Raw genomic sequence first — 15,070 nt, forward strand, 5'->3', positions numbered from 1 at the left:
ACGCTCTTATCCAGAGCGACTTACAGTAAGTACAGGGACATTCCCCCTGAGGCAAGTAGGGTGAAGTGCCTTGCCCAAGGACACAACGTCATTTGGCACAGCCGGGAATCGAACCCGTAACCTTCAGATTACTAGCCCGACTCCCTTACCGCTCAGCCACCTGACTCCCTCAAGACTCAAGCACCAACACAGGCTGTTGAGTTCAACCTTTTGTTGAATTGAAAGAACTGGCTGTATTTTTAGATCCTGATTCGAATTTCATTACGCTGTTTGAATGATGACAAGAAGCTCGTTTCCATGGTTAGGGGCTTGTTTCTCATTGCTAGGGGACTAGATTCATGGTTAGGCTTTAGCACGTAGTAAGCTGACAATTTGTCAAGTCACTGTGACTCGTGGTTACAAAATTTACCAACAGAAAAACAGTAAATACCGTAAATACCGCCCTACTATAAATATAATTGTATCATAAAGCTTTAATGCCAGTAATTAAACAAGTGAGCCGGCGTAACCTAGTCAGACAACAGATCTGATGAGTTGGTTTCTTTGTTTATGAAAAAATACGCTCTAAATCTACAACGAATAAAGGCTACTATCATGCAACAGATAGTTCGCATAAATACAGAATATATAGGCTATATCTATCATGCAAGTCCAGTCCGGTGTGTTACCAAACACAGTCCTATATTGTTAGGAACAGGTCAATTCCACAGGAGATGCATGATCAAATGAAAGACCGACCCTCTCTACTCTAAAGGCTACAGTTGTACTTGTTGCCCAAGTCAACACGTTTTATGTGCATTCCTGCGATACGTTACGTTACTTGCTTGTTTCCGGAAATTCACTGGGGGCAGGGCTTCCGAGCGGAATGTTATAAACCTGCCGACAAGCGTGTCCCTGTTGTACTGTCATTTTGTGGAGCTCTCGCCCCTTTAGGTACTAGTTGCGGAATATAGGCCATTAAACCCACTATCAACCATGATTATCGAAAAATTGGCAGAGCCAACAAGGGAGCAGAGAAATGTGTCTTCGTTCCCCATCTCCTTTTGTCCCTGCAGGACCTATTTTCCTTAAACCATAGTAAAATATATCATTGGGGTTGCATCAATATTTATCTGACTCCAATTCTTTTACAGGGACAATGTAGTCAATTTGGTTCTAGCAGCCTTTAGTCACAGACCTACAGCAGTTCACAGACACTCCTAAAGCTACTGGGTCCTAAGCTATGCAGATTTCGTTTAAACAGGCTCTGCTTACCTTTTTATGATGGGATCCCGAGTGAGTGTCAGTCAACCACCGCCGCCCTGCTCCTGCTGGGTCCCCTTCTCGGGGACCTACTCGTCCAGATCTCTCCCCCAGACACGTCGGAGGTCACCAATTGTCAAACGTGTCAAACTAGAGGGGAATGATACAAGTTAAATGCATGACCAAGTTCTTTGTAGTTTATTAATAAGAAATGATGCAATCACAATGAATACAACACACCAGGATGATCTCAGTCTAATACAGTAAGTCAGTCGATGATGCCAATGCAGCTTCACAGAAACAGAGTCTCAGAATAGATCAAACGAAGGCCTTCGTTGAGAAAGTGGTCGTGACAGAGATCAGAGAGAGAGATCTGCCCAGTCCAAGTTCTGTCTCCCTGTCCTCGGGAGACAGGTCTTGTACCCCCCAGAGAGGGAGATCTGTGACAGGTGATTGGTCCGAAGACCATGGGGTGGGAATGTGGTTATCCAATTAAATGTCTAGGGTGTTCGTGGTGGCACATGGTGGGCAGTCCAAGGATATGATGATGTTCAGAGAGGGAAGGGGGTGGAGAAGACCCACAGGTCTGATTTTGTTCAGGGAGGGGGGGCTCTCCAGGGTAGGGAGTAGATCATCCCAAGGTCCTGATGATGTGCGGGGTGGTGGGAGCTGTGTCTCCAGGACAAGGGGTGGGGGGGCAGACCAGTCCAAGGTCTGATGATGTATAGGGGCAGGTGGGGGCAGGGGGAAAAGGGGGGGGGGGGGCAGACCAGTCCTAGGTCTGATGATGTATAGGGGCAGGTGGGGGCAGGGTCTCCAGGGGGAAAGGGGCCTTAGAACAGGGGTTGTATATCCAAAGGTAGTCAGACCAGCCGGTCTGACTCGTCCTGAAGCAGAAAAGAGCTAGGGTTTCCACCCGTCCCTTAAAATACGGAATAGCAAAATAGCGCGTCCCGTTTTGAATCAATACGGGACGGGGTTTGTCCCGTATTTTCAGAGTTGTCTTCAACGCAGCATCCCATGCAAATCATCCCACCCGCATTCTGTGAAGACTCGTCCTATTCTACCCCTGATTGGGTAATACTCGCTGCCATCGTTGGTTTGATCGGTTTGATTCAGGTTCACGGCCAATCAGAGTCAGAGGAGGGCGGGTCTCTTGGCGGAGAGTCGATTTGAAAGAATGGCGGAGGCAGCTCCAGATACCCCCCCCCCGCATAATAAGAAGTACACTTATGAAAGGAAGTAGGCTTGACATGCTCCAATTGGATTAATACTTAATACAATTAATACTGCACAATTAATACTGCACACTAATACTTCTGGTCCACTGATGTTATCATGTTCATGGAAGATCCTTTACAAGTCTCCTGCACTATATATTTTTTCCAATATACCTTTTTGAGTATCAAAGCATTTGTTTAATTTAAAGTTAATAAGTTATGGATCTGTAAATTTAATAAGTTTATAAAATATGGTTCACATCTCACAAGTTCCTCCAAAAGCCTATTTTTTGTGGTCTCACTGTCAAACTTTGTTGGCCTATGTTTATTATCGTCATAGCTGTGTTCAGCCATGACGATATGACCACTTGAGTTGTGATATAGAGATAGACTGATTGCATCTGTTCACACTGATTTCAATAGCAGATATGTTGTTATAATGTCCATGTATCAATCTTAATATTTTGTTTTAAGTTGTGATTTACCACCACTGGCACGTCATCGGGCCTGTGGTCATCGTGGCCCCGAGGGGTGTGGCCCCCGCTGCGGCAGGCGTCCCTTATTTTTCTGTATTGAAGGTGGCAACCCTAGTCCCAGCATCACCTTATCTCCCAAGTTGACACTCTTCCCATTAACTGAGTAGCCCCATTGTGCTCACACCGGTCCCTGAGCGTCACAAACTTGCCTCCCAAGACAGTTTGCCTGACCTCGGCATTCTTGCCCACGCACCAAAGTTACATTTCAGCACGATCTTGCTACACAGATACATTTCAGCAAGATCTTACTACACAGAAACATCCTGTTGCTTGATCCCATCTGTTCTTTATTAAATCAATTGATCACAATTGGATATATGTTTTAGTATAAAGCATTACACGTTTTATATAGGACTTGAGGTAGTGATTGGTATAGCAGCATTGATTAGCAGTATAGTTATCATTCCTTCACATTAGCCAAACCCAAAGTTAAAAAAATACGTGACTTTTAAAGCACATTCGGTTCACACCTGTCTTCTCTTACCGTCAACAGATCCTACGAGGAAATGGCTTATGGTGGCAGTTTTCAAACGTTTTAGAACAATTCGCTTGCTAGTTGTTGACCAATTTTGGCAAGCCTTCTTGAGCGCGCGCTACATCACGTTTTTTTTAATCTTCTAACCGGTGGAGACAAGCCCGCCCCCAAGGTTTAAAGCCTCGTCTCACCAGGTCTAATTCAATAGATCATCAGCACTGCAAGAAGAACGGCGATTCGTAAGTATGCAATGGTCCTGTCTAAAATGTTTGGGGTGGCATGGTTTTGCATTGAATGGATTGTGGCTTGTCTACCGTGAGAAATAGAAGGTAGCCTAACATCACTAGTTCTAGTATGGTGTTCGACAACAAGGGTATCCGCGGGGTCTTAAAAAGTATTAACAGTTGATAAATCCATTTAGGGAAAATTAAGGCCCATAAAAAGGTATTAAAAAGTCTTAATCTCGATTTTATGAGGTAGGCTATTACATTTTGTTCAAGCTTTGTCCAAAGAGTTTGACTCCAAAAAGTATGCATTAATATATTTATTTTCCTCCCCATGACTATTTGTCACGTATTTTGCGAAATGCGTGGTTTGGTGATGTGTCGCCCACCACATGTTGCGAAACAGACCCCGAAATTGGGAAATGTACATTTGCGGATGCCTGGTTGGAGAAGGATGAGTTTATACAATGGCTGAAGCCTGCAAGCTTTTGTTTTAAAGGGGTTATTGACTGATTTTACAGGGTATTTCACACTGTTCCTTAAGGTGTCCGAATGGCCCGGTGCTGTTCTATGCGCCCTAATGCAACCATTGCCAATAAACTAAATAATCACACATTCTATATATGCTAGATACAGGATACGTTAGCATTGCTGATAACTGTTAGTGACAAAATCATACTTACAGCTTGCTGTTGTGATGAGCATATGGTCGGATGTGTATGTCAATTTTGGGGCGTGACAAAGGTACAGACCAGAGCCAAAAAAGGTGGAGCCACCGAGCTGACGTCCATTCGCAGGCTTTTTGGAAACAGACAGTTTTACAGCGGCAGTTTCAAATTGTGAGATTTGCATAGGAAAGAGGTGTCAATGGGGCTTGAGGTTCACTGTATGTCCATTTTACCCACCGAACTGTCGTTATTCATCTATGACAAGGTCAACTCGGTTTTGCAGTCAATGACCCCTTTAAGGTATTGCCTCGATAGATTAGGTATTGTTGCTACTCTGTGCCAGGTTGTATGACAGGCTACTGCTTTGCCATTCAGTGTTTCCTCTATGTTGATTTTGGCGTGGCGGGCCGCCACGGCTACATTTCTGCCACCACGGTATCAGAAATAGGGCTGTACAAAAGGCCGTCTATCAGCAGTGATTGGGGTTAAAGTGCATGTCAGAGAATAGCACGGACACGTGTGTGCATCCTTGAGAACTGTAAGTCGTATAACTTATGTTGTCAGTTCATTTACATGTCTCTACATGGAAGACGGCGACCATGTAGAGAAAGAAATGACATGCCGTTGTGATAACATAAGGCCATTTAGTTTGTTTAATAAAAGAGCAAGCTATAGACCGGTTTTATAGGAAAGGTAACCTTAAATGACTTATTTTGTGATCTGGCGCTATATCAAAAAAAAAAAAAAATATATATATATATATATATATAAATATATATATTAACTTGCCCTTCCAGGGGGGCGGGGGGTACCGTTGGGGGGGCGGGGCACTCCCTTAATATAATGGTAGGGGAAACACTTATTTGCTAAAATTATCTGCAAAAAACACTGCCATTCACCCATTCATGCACTGCCAGTACCAGGCTACCAGTTTACCAACACCCTTGGCAACTTCCTTGGTTTAAGCCACTCACACCTTCTTGCATGTACATGTGGCAGGCATATGTCACTCATGTCTAATTCTGAGAGCTATTACACTTTCATGCTATTACTGTACAAATAATCATACACAAAATCAAAGTATAAATGAGACATCCAGTCGCTGGTGCCTGGGTTAGAAACAAATACATTCACTCATACACTTCGATTTATAGTTGTCCTAAACAGAGAGCAATGGTTCAAGCCAAGACTTGGGTTCTGACGGAGCGTTTTGAGGGCATCCCCAAGGACAGCAACTTCAGACTGCAGCTGGAACAGCTTCCTGACCCAAAAGATGGAGGTATATAACAGTATCACATTACCTATCATTGTGACCTGTACCAATGGTCCCGCCTGATCTGTACTGGTGATATCTTGTCTAAATAGGTCTTTGTCTGGTTGTCTTTTTCAGAGATGCTCCTGGAAGCTTTGTTTCTCAGTGTGGACCCTTACATGAGGTAAGGGGATTTAAAATAAGACACCTGCAAATTCCCCTCCATGTAACATTTCTAGTCACCTGCTATGTCAGTATGGCTGATTGCTACCGAGATTTTGAAAGTTTTCACATGTCCGTGATTTTACCCTCGAGTGTTTACTGGCCTTGGACCATGGAACGTCTCTGATTGTTGTCTTCTCATGTTCATCTTCCCGGTCCTCAGAGCGTATGTAATGCGCATGCAGCCTGGAGAGGTGATGATGGGATCTCAAGTGGCCAAGTGAGTTCTGCACTGTCACTCTTACAAACAAACACACCTTCTCACACAGTCACTCACATATTGACTCACACACACGCACATTATACCACACACTGTTTCTTCAATCTCAACCATGACGCATGGCCGAGCTTTACCGGAGCCAGAATGTAATGTTTGAAATTGCTTATTTGTAGTTCAGTTCCAAAGTCAATTGTTTGCACAGTCCACCCACTCTCCTTAACACGATAACCACTCTGACCACATCCTGTGTGTCCTCGATTCACTTTTCTCACTAGCGTTCACGCACTTTTCAACCTGTGTAAATGACGTAGTTGCTTTTTGTTGTCCAGGGTGATCAAGAGCCACAACCCCTCCTTCCCGGTGGGCAGCCACGTGGTGGGCCGGTGTGGCTGGAGGACCCACAGCCTGTCTGACGGGGCCGGCCTGACCCTGCTGCAGGCAGACTGGCCCCAGGAGGTCCCCCTGTCCCAGGCTCTAGGCGGCATCGGCATGCCCGGGTGAGGAGAGATGCAGGATATGTTGCGACTGCGTCCCCGGAAACAACATGGTTGTCCGTGATGGGACCTCCAGGTGTGTGTCAGGGAAAGTAACTGATAAGCCTGGCTTAATGTCAGGGAAAGTAACTGATAAGCCTGGCTTACTCGATAACCTTGCTTTATGCAACAGGCCCCTGGTTTGGCTCCAGGGTTTTTAGTTGGTGGTTTGTGTCCAAGGTAGACTCACCAATACATTTACACAAAGGCCTATTCATTTATTAAATTCACACCTAAATGTAACTTTCTAACGCTCTTAATCTTCTTTTAATCTCTTAATTAGTTGTTGCACGTATTAGTAATAAAAATGTTTACAGCGTTGTCATAGCAGACTTTGCCCCCCCCCTAACCCTAACTCTAACCCGCCCCCCCCCCCCCCCCCTCTCTGTGTCCCTCCAGCCTAACAGCCCTGTATGGGCTGGAAGAGGTGCTGGAACTGAAGAAAGGAGAGACCCTGCTGGTGAACGCAGCGGCAGGAGCGGTGGGCTCTGTGGTGGGCCAGATCGCGAAGATCAAGGGCTGTAAGGTGGTGGGCTCGGCGGGCTCCGACGCCAAGGTGGCCTTCCTCAAGGACCTGGGCTTCGACGAGGCCTTCAACTACAAAACCATCACGTCGCTTGAGGAAACTCTGAAGGCCGCCTCGCCAGATGGATACGACGGCTTCTTTGAAAACGTAAGCGGGTTTGGATCGAATGCTGAATCGTCTTGTGTGTGTATATGCATTCGTTTAGCTGGACGCAAAGTGACAAATAATGCATAGTTACAGCAGTACAACTATCTAACTAACTCGTGTGTTAGTAAGTAAAGTTTATTTGTATAGCACCTTTCACAGATAAAAATCACAAAGTGCTTCACAACAAAATGCAATACAACACCACAAATTAAGATACAAGAACATTTTAAATAGAAAAGATAACAAACAACCATAATAAAAAAAACTTGCCAAACTAAAAGCCTGCTTGAATAGCAGAGGCTTAAATAGCTTTTTAAAAGATTTGACATAAGTCACACAACATAGAAAGGAAGGCAAGACATTCCACAGCCATGGAGCCACGGCTCGGAATGATCGAGCCCCTCTAGTCTACGGGTTCTACGTGTTCTAACAGTAACAGTGGTCAATGCCAAGGATAGGTTTGTTACGAAACACTACTATCTCAACGTTGCGTAACTTCAGATGGCTGGGTGTCAGATGGCTGAGCGGTTAGGGAATCGGGCTGTTAATCAGAAGGTTGCCGGTTCGATTCCTGGCCGTGCGAACTGACGTTGTGTCCTTGGGCAAGGTACTTCACCCTACTTGCCTCGGGGAGAATATCCCTGTACTTATGTAAGTCGCTCTGGATAAGAGCGTCTGCTAAATGACTAAATGTAAACTTCTCATAACTTCATGTATGTCAGAGACACCTGGATGGATGTGAATGCTACTGTGGACTGGCTGGCAGAAGGCTTTTAGTGTCTTTGATGAGAGAGAAGCATCTGAAGTTAGCAGTACTTCAAATCGGTTCTCTTTGCTAGGTTGGAGGCCCGTTTTTCAGTGTTGCCTTGCCCCAGATGAAGCAGTTTGGAAGGATAGCAGTGTGCGGAGGAATTTCATTGTATAACGATACCACACCACAGACAGGTACGTGAATTTCCTTATGGGATTGAAATTCAGTCGTTAGGTGTTGTAGTGACTGCAAACGGCCACTAGGTGGTGGTGTTGGCCAGTGCTTCACACAACATTGCTCATGTTGCTATCTCTTTGTTTTTGTTTTTTAAGGCCCATACCCCCACATGAGTATGGTCTTCAAGCAGCTGAAGATGGAGGGCTTCCTGGTGGATAGGTGGCAGCACAAGAACCCAGAGGGCATCCGAAGGCTGCTGGCCTGGGCCAAAGAGGCAAGTACAACCTGGAATGCATTTTCATTGATCCAGATGGATTTCCATTCAAAATGGTCTTGATGTGATCTGACTTTATCCGTTTGAGAGCTGACAGGGTACATCGATAATAACAAGAGAGGGGATCCTTCTATGAAGAGGCTAAATATAGCGATCATCTTTTCTATTTTCTTTTTTCTCCTTAGGGGAAACTGCACTGTCGGGAACATGTGACGGAAGGCTTTGAGAAAATGCCCTCTGCCTTTATGGGGATGCTGAAAGGAGAGAACATTGGGAAGGCCGTTATAAAAGTATAAGGTGGAACACGTTGTGTCCCAATGATGACACCCATTCTGGAATTCCTATTGCTCCTCCAGATCCCATTTTTCTATCCTGTAAAGATCTGTCGTTGTTACAGATCTTAGTGATTACCATGATGTTTATGAAATCGATTAAGTAAATGTTACTCTGCCCAATAGCAGATTATGATCCAACTTGTACTGAGCTAAAACGAATTAGTCATAATAACGCAATCTGGATATTCATGTACTTATTGCCTTCTGTAAAATTGAATATTTTTTACTTTGTAATAAATCAGTTTTCTGGCTTTTGTGAAATGTTTGCTGGCTTGTGTTGGAAATATAATTTAAATGCATCACAAGTGTCCAATGTGGGTGCCATAGCAAGTGGTTCCAAGAATCTCTTCAACCTAGAAGTAAATTAAGTCTGTAAGTTGTATTTTAGTGGGCTAGGTAATTAAAACGAGCTGCTTGTCATGGATGCTAATCAGGTACTTGAGAGCGGTTAGAAGAACCCTTTGAAGATCCTAAAAGAACCTTCTTTAACCCTCGTGCTGCCTTCGGGTCACATGACCCAAAGGTTCATAACGAACCATCGTTGTGTTTACCCAATTTTACCCAATACAAAAACAAATTAAAATAATTTTCTTTTAACCTTTGCAATGTGGGGGGTCTGAGACAGCCCAACGGTTAAAAGAAAATGCTTCACTTTGTCTTTGTATGCGGTAAATCTGTCGCAATACGACGGTGGGTCACAATGACTGATGGGTCAGAATGACCCGAAGATAACACAAGGGTTAAAAGACTCCAAAATAATAGAGCAAGACTCAAGCACCAACACAGGCTGTTGAGTTCAACCTTTTGTTGAATTGAAAGAACTGGCTGTATTTTTAGACCCTGATTCGAAATTCATTAGGTTGTTTGAATGATGACAAGAAGCTTGTTTCCATGGTTAGGGGCTTGTTTCTCACTCTGCTAGGGGACTAGATTCATGGTTAGGCTTTAGCACATTTATATGAAGAACTGAAACCAGTTTAATTCAGACCTTTTAACTGATAATGAACCCAGAAGTGCTAACTGGACTTAAGTAGGTATATAATGGTACTATATGACACTCTGGAAATGATATTGAGCAATATACATTATATTTTCTGACCATGAATTCCTTTAAATATATATATATATATAATTATTATATATTAACTTTTTATGGAATTCATGGTCAGGAAATCATATTGTTTCCGTCAGGTAACGCCCAGCTCTTGGCACAATGTGCATTCGACATGAGGTGCGTGACTGATGTCAACGCAGCAAACCACGAGAAGCTGGAATGTCCGACTTCACAGAGCCGTTCCTAACTCCTCCCAGACTGCAAGCGGCTACTCTCGCCGGTCGTTTCATGCAGCCGCAGTCCATGTCGAACGCACCTAATGTTACGTTACGTTTCTTTTTGACTCACCGCCTTGGCGTCTCATCCAATCCCATGCACGTAGTAAGCCGACAATTTGTCAAGTCACTGTGACTCGTGGTTACAAAATGAACCGACAGACAATAAATACAGACCTACTATAAATATAATTGTATCATAAAGCTTTAATGCCGGTAATTAAACAAGTGAGCCTGCGTAACCTAGTCAGACAATAGACTTGATGAGTTGGTTTCTTTGTTTATGAAAAAACACGCTATAAATCTACAACGAATAAAGGCTACTATCATGCAACAGATAGTTCACACAAATAGCCTACAGAATATAGGCCATCTATCATGCAAGTCCAGTCCGGTGTGTTACCAAACACAGGCCTATATTGTTAGGAACATGTCAATTCCACAGGAGATGCATGATCAAATGATAGACCGACCCTCTCTACTCTAAAGGCTACAGTTGTACTTGTTGCCCAAGTCAACACGTTTTATGTGCATTCCTGCGATACGTTACGTTACTTGCTTGTTTCCGGAAAGTCACTGGGGGCAGGGCTTCCGAGCGGAATGTTATAAACCTGCCGACAAGCGTGTCCCTGTTGTACTGTAATTTTGTGGAGCTCTCGCACCTTTAGGTAGCCTACTAGTTGCGGAATATAGGCCGTTAAACCCACTATCAACCATGATTATCGAAATTGAAGATCTGGTAAGAAATGTTTTATACATTCATTTAGGCTACACATTGTAGATGCATTCAATTTGTGGGATTGAGTTGTGTTGGACACCGCGCTGTTTCACTCCTACTTGTTAGCCTAAATATCACTGTCAAATTAAAAAGTTTCCATCGTTATAATTTGTATTTATTTAAAAGCCGTTAATATAGCTTTAACACTTTTTAAAATATCGGTTGAGTTCCTCAATTAGCTGCTCATTTAATAGATGTATCGTATTTAGGCGAAGCCTAGATGTCATCATAGCAAGCTAGCACTCAGTCAAGCTAGGGTAACTACTGTCACCTGGGCTGATTGGAGACCAGTTGAACTGGACAGTCTTTCTCCAGTGAAGCCGGATATCAGCTTCTCCACTTTTCAGTTGACATACGTCAGTTTATAATTATAGAGTAAGCTATTGTCGAACGATCGTGTGGGAATGTTTCAGTATGACAGATGCAGAGGATGTGGTTAGGAAATGCTTGAATAGATGAAACCACTAGACAGGGCCTGTCTAGCTATTTCTTAACATTGTTTAAAATATTATGCAAGCACTTTCTTAAAAACATTTGCCAATGCACATTCTTTCTAATAAAACACATGCGTATGCTAGAGGTTAAAACTCCTCTTGAAAACACCAAACTTGGTATATGTATGCACGGAAAATTGCAAAACCTTTATATATGTATGCAAGCATCTACAACTTTGTAATGCACAACTTGGATATACGTATGCACAAAGTCAAACACATTTTCCAAATGCACACTTTTCATTATTAAGCATTATTCTTTTTTTTTTCTCAAAATTGTTTCTCCAAAGTCCATCAAAACGAAGGCTCCTTTAGGGGCGTTCGACACTATGAATAATAACTTGTCGCTAAAAAACTAGATTAATGAGCAGCTCGCTCAGTACTGTATGACGTATTGAATTATACAACCTCAAAACAAGTAACATATCAGTGTGTTTCAGAACACAATCACCCGTTAGAAAGAAGCCATTAATAACGTTTTTTTCTCTTCCTCCATTCGTGTATTCCTTCTCTTTCTCTTACACTAGGATACCTTCTTGGCCACCCTTAAACAGGCTGGTGACAAGCTTGTGGTGGTGGACTTCACGGCTACGTGGTGTGGCCCCTGCAAGAACATTGCTCCTCGTTTCAAGGTGAGTGTCTTTCATTCTCCCAACAGACACCCCTCCCCTTTAGTCAAAAGAAAAAGATGCATCTTTCACCCAAAGGACCATACTTAAACTCCTACAAGACTATACATTCAGCCAGAAGGTGGATCTTGTTGTGTCAGCCTGATTTAGGGTCTAGTTTGGGTCATAGGTCAACATAAACACATTGAGGCTCTTAGTAGAAATCCATCGATGTATTGAGTAATCTAGCCTTTATTTATCTGACCTGTTTGGATTGTGAAGCATGGATTGTAAGGCTGGTTTCAACACAGTCCTGGTTAACACTGCCAGCAGACCTACTCTACAGTATAGGCCCTCTTCAGATGCACAAAGCCCTCAGTCTAGTTTATATTCATCATGTTAGCTGCTGTTGTCAGGTCGGTAATGAGGACCTCCTCCTGTTTGGAGAGTCTGTCTATCTTCTGTCTGACCCTAGAGTCTGACTAACCTCCGTTGGGTGTTGTTGTAATAGTTGTTGCCCTGGAAACCACATCTGCTAGGATGGCCTGCTCGAGATTCTGAAACCAGGATGCAAATGAATGACGGGCACACTTGGGCGACAGCCTAAGTCAACAACAAAATGTCAATTTTAGGACAGTTCATGAAGCGCAGATAAACGTCAACTTCTGCCAAATAAGCTGTGAAATAAGTCCACACTGACAATCTTATCGGGCTTCTCTTGAATTCGTACGTACGATGAGGTCTACAGTATAGGGCCGTTGAAGCCCTGTCAGCAGATTGGTTTATCAGCCATATGGCGACAATGGTCTGTCCTCCTGGCTTTATATTGTATTGAAACTGCTGACGCTTCTTTCTTTTCCTTTGACAGGAACTATCAGACAAACCTGACAACAAGAATGTGGTTTTCCTAAAGGTGGATGTGGATGAGGCAGAGGTGGGTTCTGAGTTTTATTGAGACGTGGGTTTGCCCACATGGGAAAGTTTCTGTTATCTTGCTTTACAGAAAGTTTGTCTCTCTTTCTCTTTCTGTTTGTCGTTGTGTACTCACTCCCTCCCTCGGTTTTTCTCTCTCTCTCTCTCTCTCTCTCTCTCTCTCTCTCTCTCTCTCTCACTCACTCACTCACTCACTCACTCACTCACTCACTCACTCACTCACACTCTCACTCTCACTCTCACTCTCTCACACACTCACTCTCCACAGGAAGTGGCTAAGCACTGTGACATCAAATGCATGCCCACATTCCACTTCTACAGGAATGCACAGAAGGTGAGTTTAGATTCTTGCAGTAGAGAATTTGGGAACTTTGTTACAATGTATTACAAGATACCCAGAAATCATTTTGGCAAGGAAATAAGTAATCGGATTGTATTGTATTTGTAGGTAAAGTATTTATTCATAATGATTTGAATGAATTAGGATTTTTTTTTAAGGCTACACATTGTAGATGCATTCAATTTGTGGGATTGAGTTGTGTTGGACACCGCGCTGTTTCACTCCTACTTGTTAGCCTAAATATCACTGTCAAATTAAAAAGTTTCCATCGTTATAATTTGTATTTATTTAAAAGCCGTTAATATAGCTTTAACACTTTTTAAAATATCGGTTGAGTTCCTCAATTAGCTGCTCATTTAATAGATGTATCGTATTTAGGCGAAGCCTAGATGTCATCATAGCAAGCTAGCACTCAGTCAAGCTAGGGTAACTACTGTCACCTGGGCTGATTGGAGACCAGTTGAACTGGACAGTCTTTCTCCAGTGAAGCCGGATATCAGCTTCTCCACTTTTCAGTTGACATAATCGGATTGTATTGTATTTGTAGGTAAAGTATTTATTCATAATGATTTGAATGAATTAGGATTTTTTTTAAATGTATTTTTTTTCAGGTGGATGAATTTGCTGGTGCTAACTATCCCAAGCTGGAGGAGAAGGTTTATGCTCTGAAGGCACAGAGCTAATACAGACCTGTCTACACGCACACACGCACACACAGGCTTTACATTCTACTGTTACCATGGTGACCCCACCACCACACTGGTAAACCATTATGTACAATAAATACATTTCCTTTCGAAACTGCAATAATCCATCATTTGGTCGTTGTAGGTCAAAGCATTCCATTTAATTATTGACCACAATTAAATAATTTCCATCTCGAAAGGTTCCATATAATCATTTTTTAAATATTATCGCAAAGTATGCTGTTGAATTTTGATATTTGTTTTTGAATGGGTGGTTCAAATAAAAGATGACTAAGCTTTTGGAGTGTTTTGTTCTTGACATGAGAACCTTTCAAGTGATTCGAGTTGTTCCAGGTGACACATTAAGCAACTCAAAGCTGATGTGCGCATCCTCAATGAGAATTTAGAAGGTAAACATTCAGTTGTATTTTATGCTTTAATAAGAAAAACGTGAGAATAGTTTACACATATACATCGGGCACATCACAACATAGTTTTTACACATCGTACAAGTATATAGCAGCATATATTTAATACTGTTTGATTTTCTATATGAAAAAATACAGCTTTATTTTACAAAATGTTTGTCTCCTTGGGGTGAGAACATGGTTGATAGTGAAATAATTATACCAGATTCCTCAGAGCTGGGGAGTGAGTGGCTTCTTAGAAATGATAGTATGGAGATTTTCTTTTCCTGACGAGAGAGGGAGAGAGAGCAATTAGATAAAAGGATTTTTGGCAGTGTCTCTTGTCCAGTCATGGCTTTAAGAATAAACCGTATCGACACATGCATACATATAAGCTGTCTGTTTAACCAGAAGCCCATTTAAGCTAATGGTTGAAACTATTGGAAAAGCAAAAGTGGCTTTTCAGTTGAGAGAGTGAAATAGGATATCCCTGCAGTGCAGTCTGAACATAATAGCTACATCAAAGATAGTAAATTGTTTAGCTGCCTGCATCTAAGGACTGAACAAAATACCAAGAAAGAACCGCTCACAAAACCCCTGGCAGTTCTCATTCCAGGGTTCCACGTACTTCAATTTGCTGAATTGGCTGTGTGTGTGTGTGTGTGTGTGTGTGCTTGCCAACGCACACACACA

At 42.7% G+C, this 15,070-nt stretch overlaps 3 protein-coding genes across 5 annotated transcripts in view; 2 read left to right on the plus strand and 1 right to left on the minus strand.

The window, feature by feature from the left end:
• Window positions 1–3,619: 3,619 nt before the first annotated feature.
• On the plus strand, window positions 3,620–9,053 carry LOC134009766 (prostaglandin reductase 1-like). The gene is made up of 9 exons (XM_062449419.1): window positions 3,620–3,712; window positions 5,520–5,644; window positions 5,756–5,801; window positions 6,003–6,059; window positions 6,389–6,556; window positions 6,992–7,265; window positions 8,105–8,210; window positions 8,349–8,467; window positions 8,653–9,053. Exons 2-9 carry the CDS (start codon window positions 5,539–5,541, stop codon window positions 8,761–8,763), a joined length of 987 nt encoding a protein of 328 aa, XP_062305403.1. The 5' UTR covers window positions 3,620–3,712; window positions 5,520–5,538; the 3' UTR covers window positions 8,764–9,053.
• Window positions 9,054–10,710: 1,657 nt separating this feature from the next.
• Window positions 10,711–14,270, plus strand: txn (thioredoxin). The gene is made up of 5 exons (XM_062449429.1): window positions 10,711–10,870; window positions 11,931–12,035; window positions 12,880–12,945; window positions 13,213–13,278; window positions 13,896–14,270. Exons 1-5 carry the CDS (start codon window positions 10,847–10,849, stop codon window positions 13,965–13,967), a joined length of 333 nt encoding a protein of 110 aa, XP_062305413.1. The 5' UTR covers window positions 10,711–10,846; the 3' UTR covers window positions 13,968–14,270.
• A 122-nt stretch (window positions 14,271–14,392) lies between these two features.
• The window catches only part of svep1 (sushi, von Willebrand factor type A, EGF and pentraxin domain containing 1), a 29,589-nt gene continuing 28,911 nt past the window's right edge, over window positions 14,393–15,070 (minus strand). For all 3 annotated transcript variants that reach the window (XM_062449391.1, XM_062449388.1, XM_062449389.1), the window contains one exon: window positions 14,393–14,664. In XM_062449391.1, the coding sequence (XP_062305375.1) occupies window positions 14,634–14,664 (31 nt within the window). In that variant the 3' untranslated portion in view covers window positions 14,393–14,633. The remainder of the gene's footprint in view (window positions 14,665–15,070) is intronic.

Source organism: Osmerus eperlanus, chromosome 23 (genome assembly GCF_963692335.1).
Source record: "Osmerus eperlanus chromosome 23, fOsmEpe2.1, whole genome shotgun sequence".
NCBI classification, from domain to species: Eukaryota; Metazoa; Chordata; class Actinopteri; order Osmeriformes; family Osmeridae; genus Osmerus; species Osmerus eperlanus.

Bases quoted from the DNA above. Each gene is read 5' to 3' on its own strand.
- LOC134009766 (XM_062449419.1), top strand. From the start codon at position 5,539: ATGGTTCAAGCCAAGACTTGGGTTCTGACGGAGCGTTTTGAGGGCATC. The intron at 5,802-6,002 runs GTAAGGGGATTT...CCCGGTCCTCAG, and splicing joins AGTGTGGACCCTTACATGAG to AGCGTATGTAATGCGCATGC. The intron at 7,266-8,104 runs GTAAGCGGGTTT...TCTCTTTGCTAG, and splicing joins ACGACGGCTTCTTTGAAAAC to GTTGGAGGCCCGTTTTTCAG.
- txn (XM_062449429.1), top strand. From the start codon at position 10,847: ATGATTATCGAAATTGAAGATCTG. The intron at 10,871-11,930 runs GTAAGAAATGTT...CTCTTACACTAG, and splicing joins TTATCGAAATTGAAGATCTG to GATACCTTCTTGGCCACCCT. The intron at 12,036-12,879 runs GTGAGTGTCTTT...TTCCTTTGACAG, and splicing joins ACATTGCTCCTCGTTTCAAG to GAACTATCAGACAAACCTGA.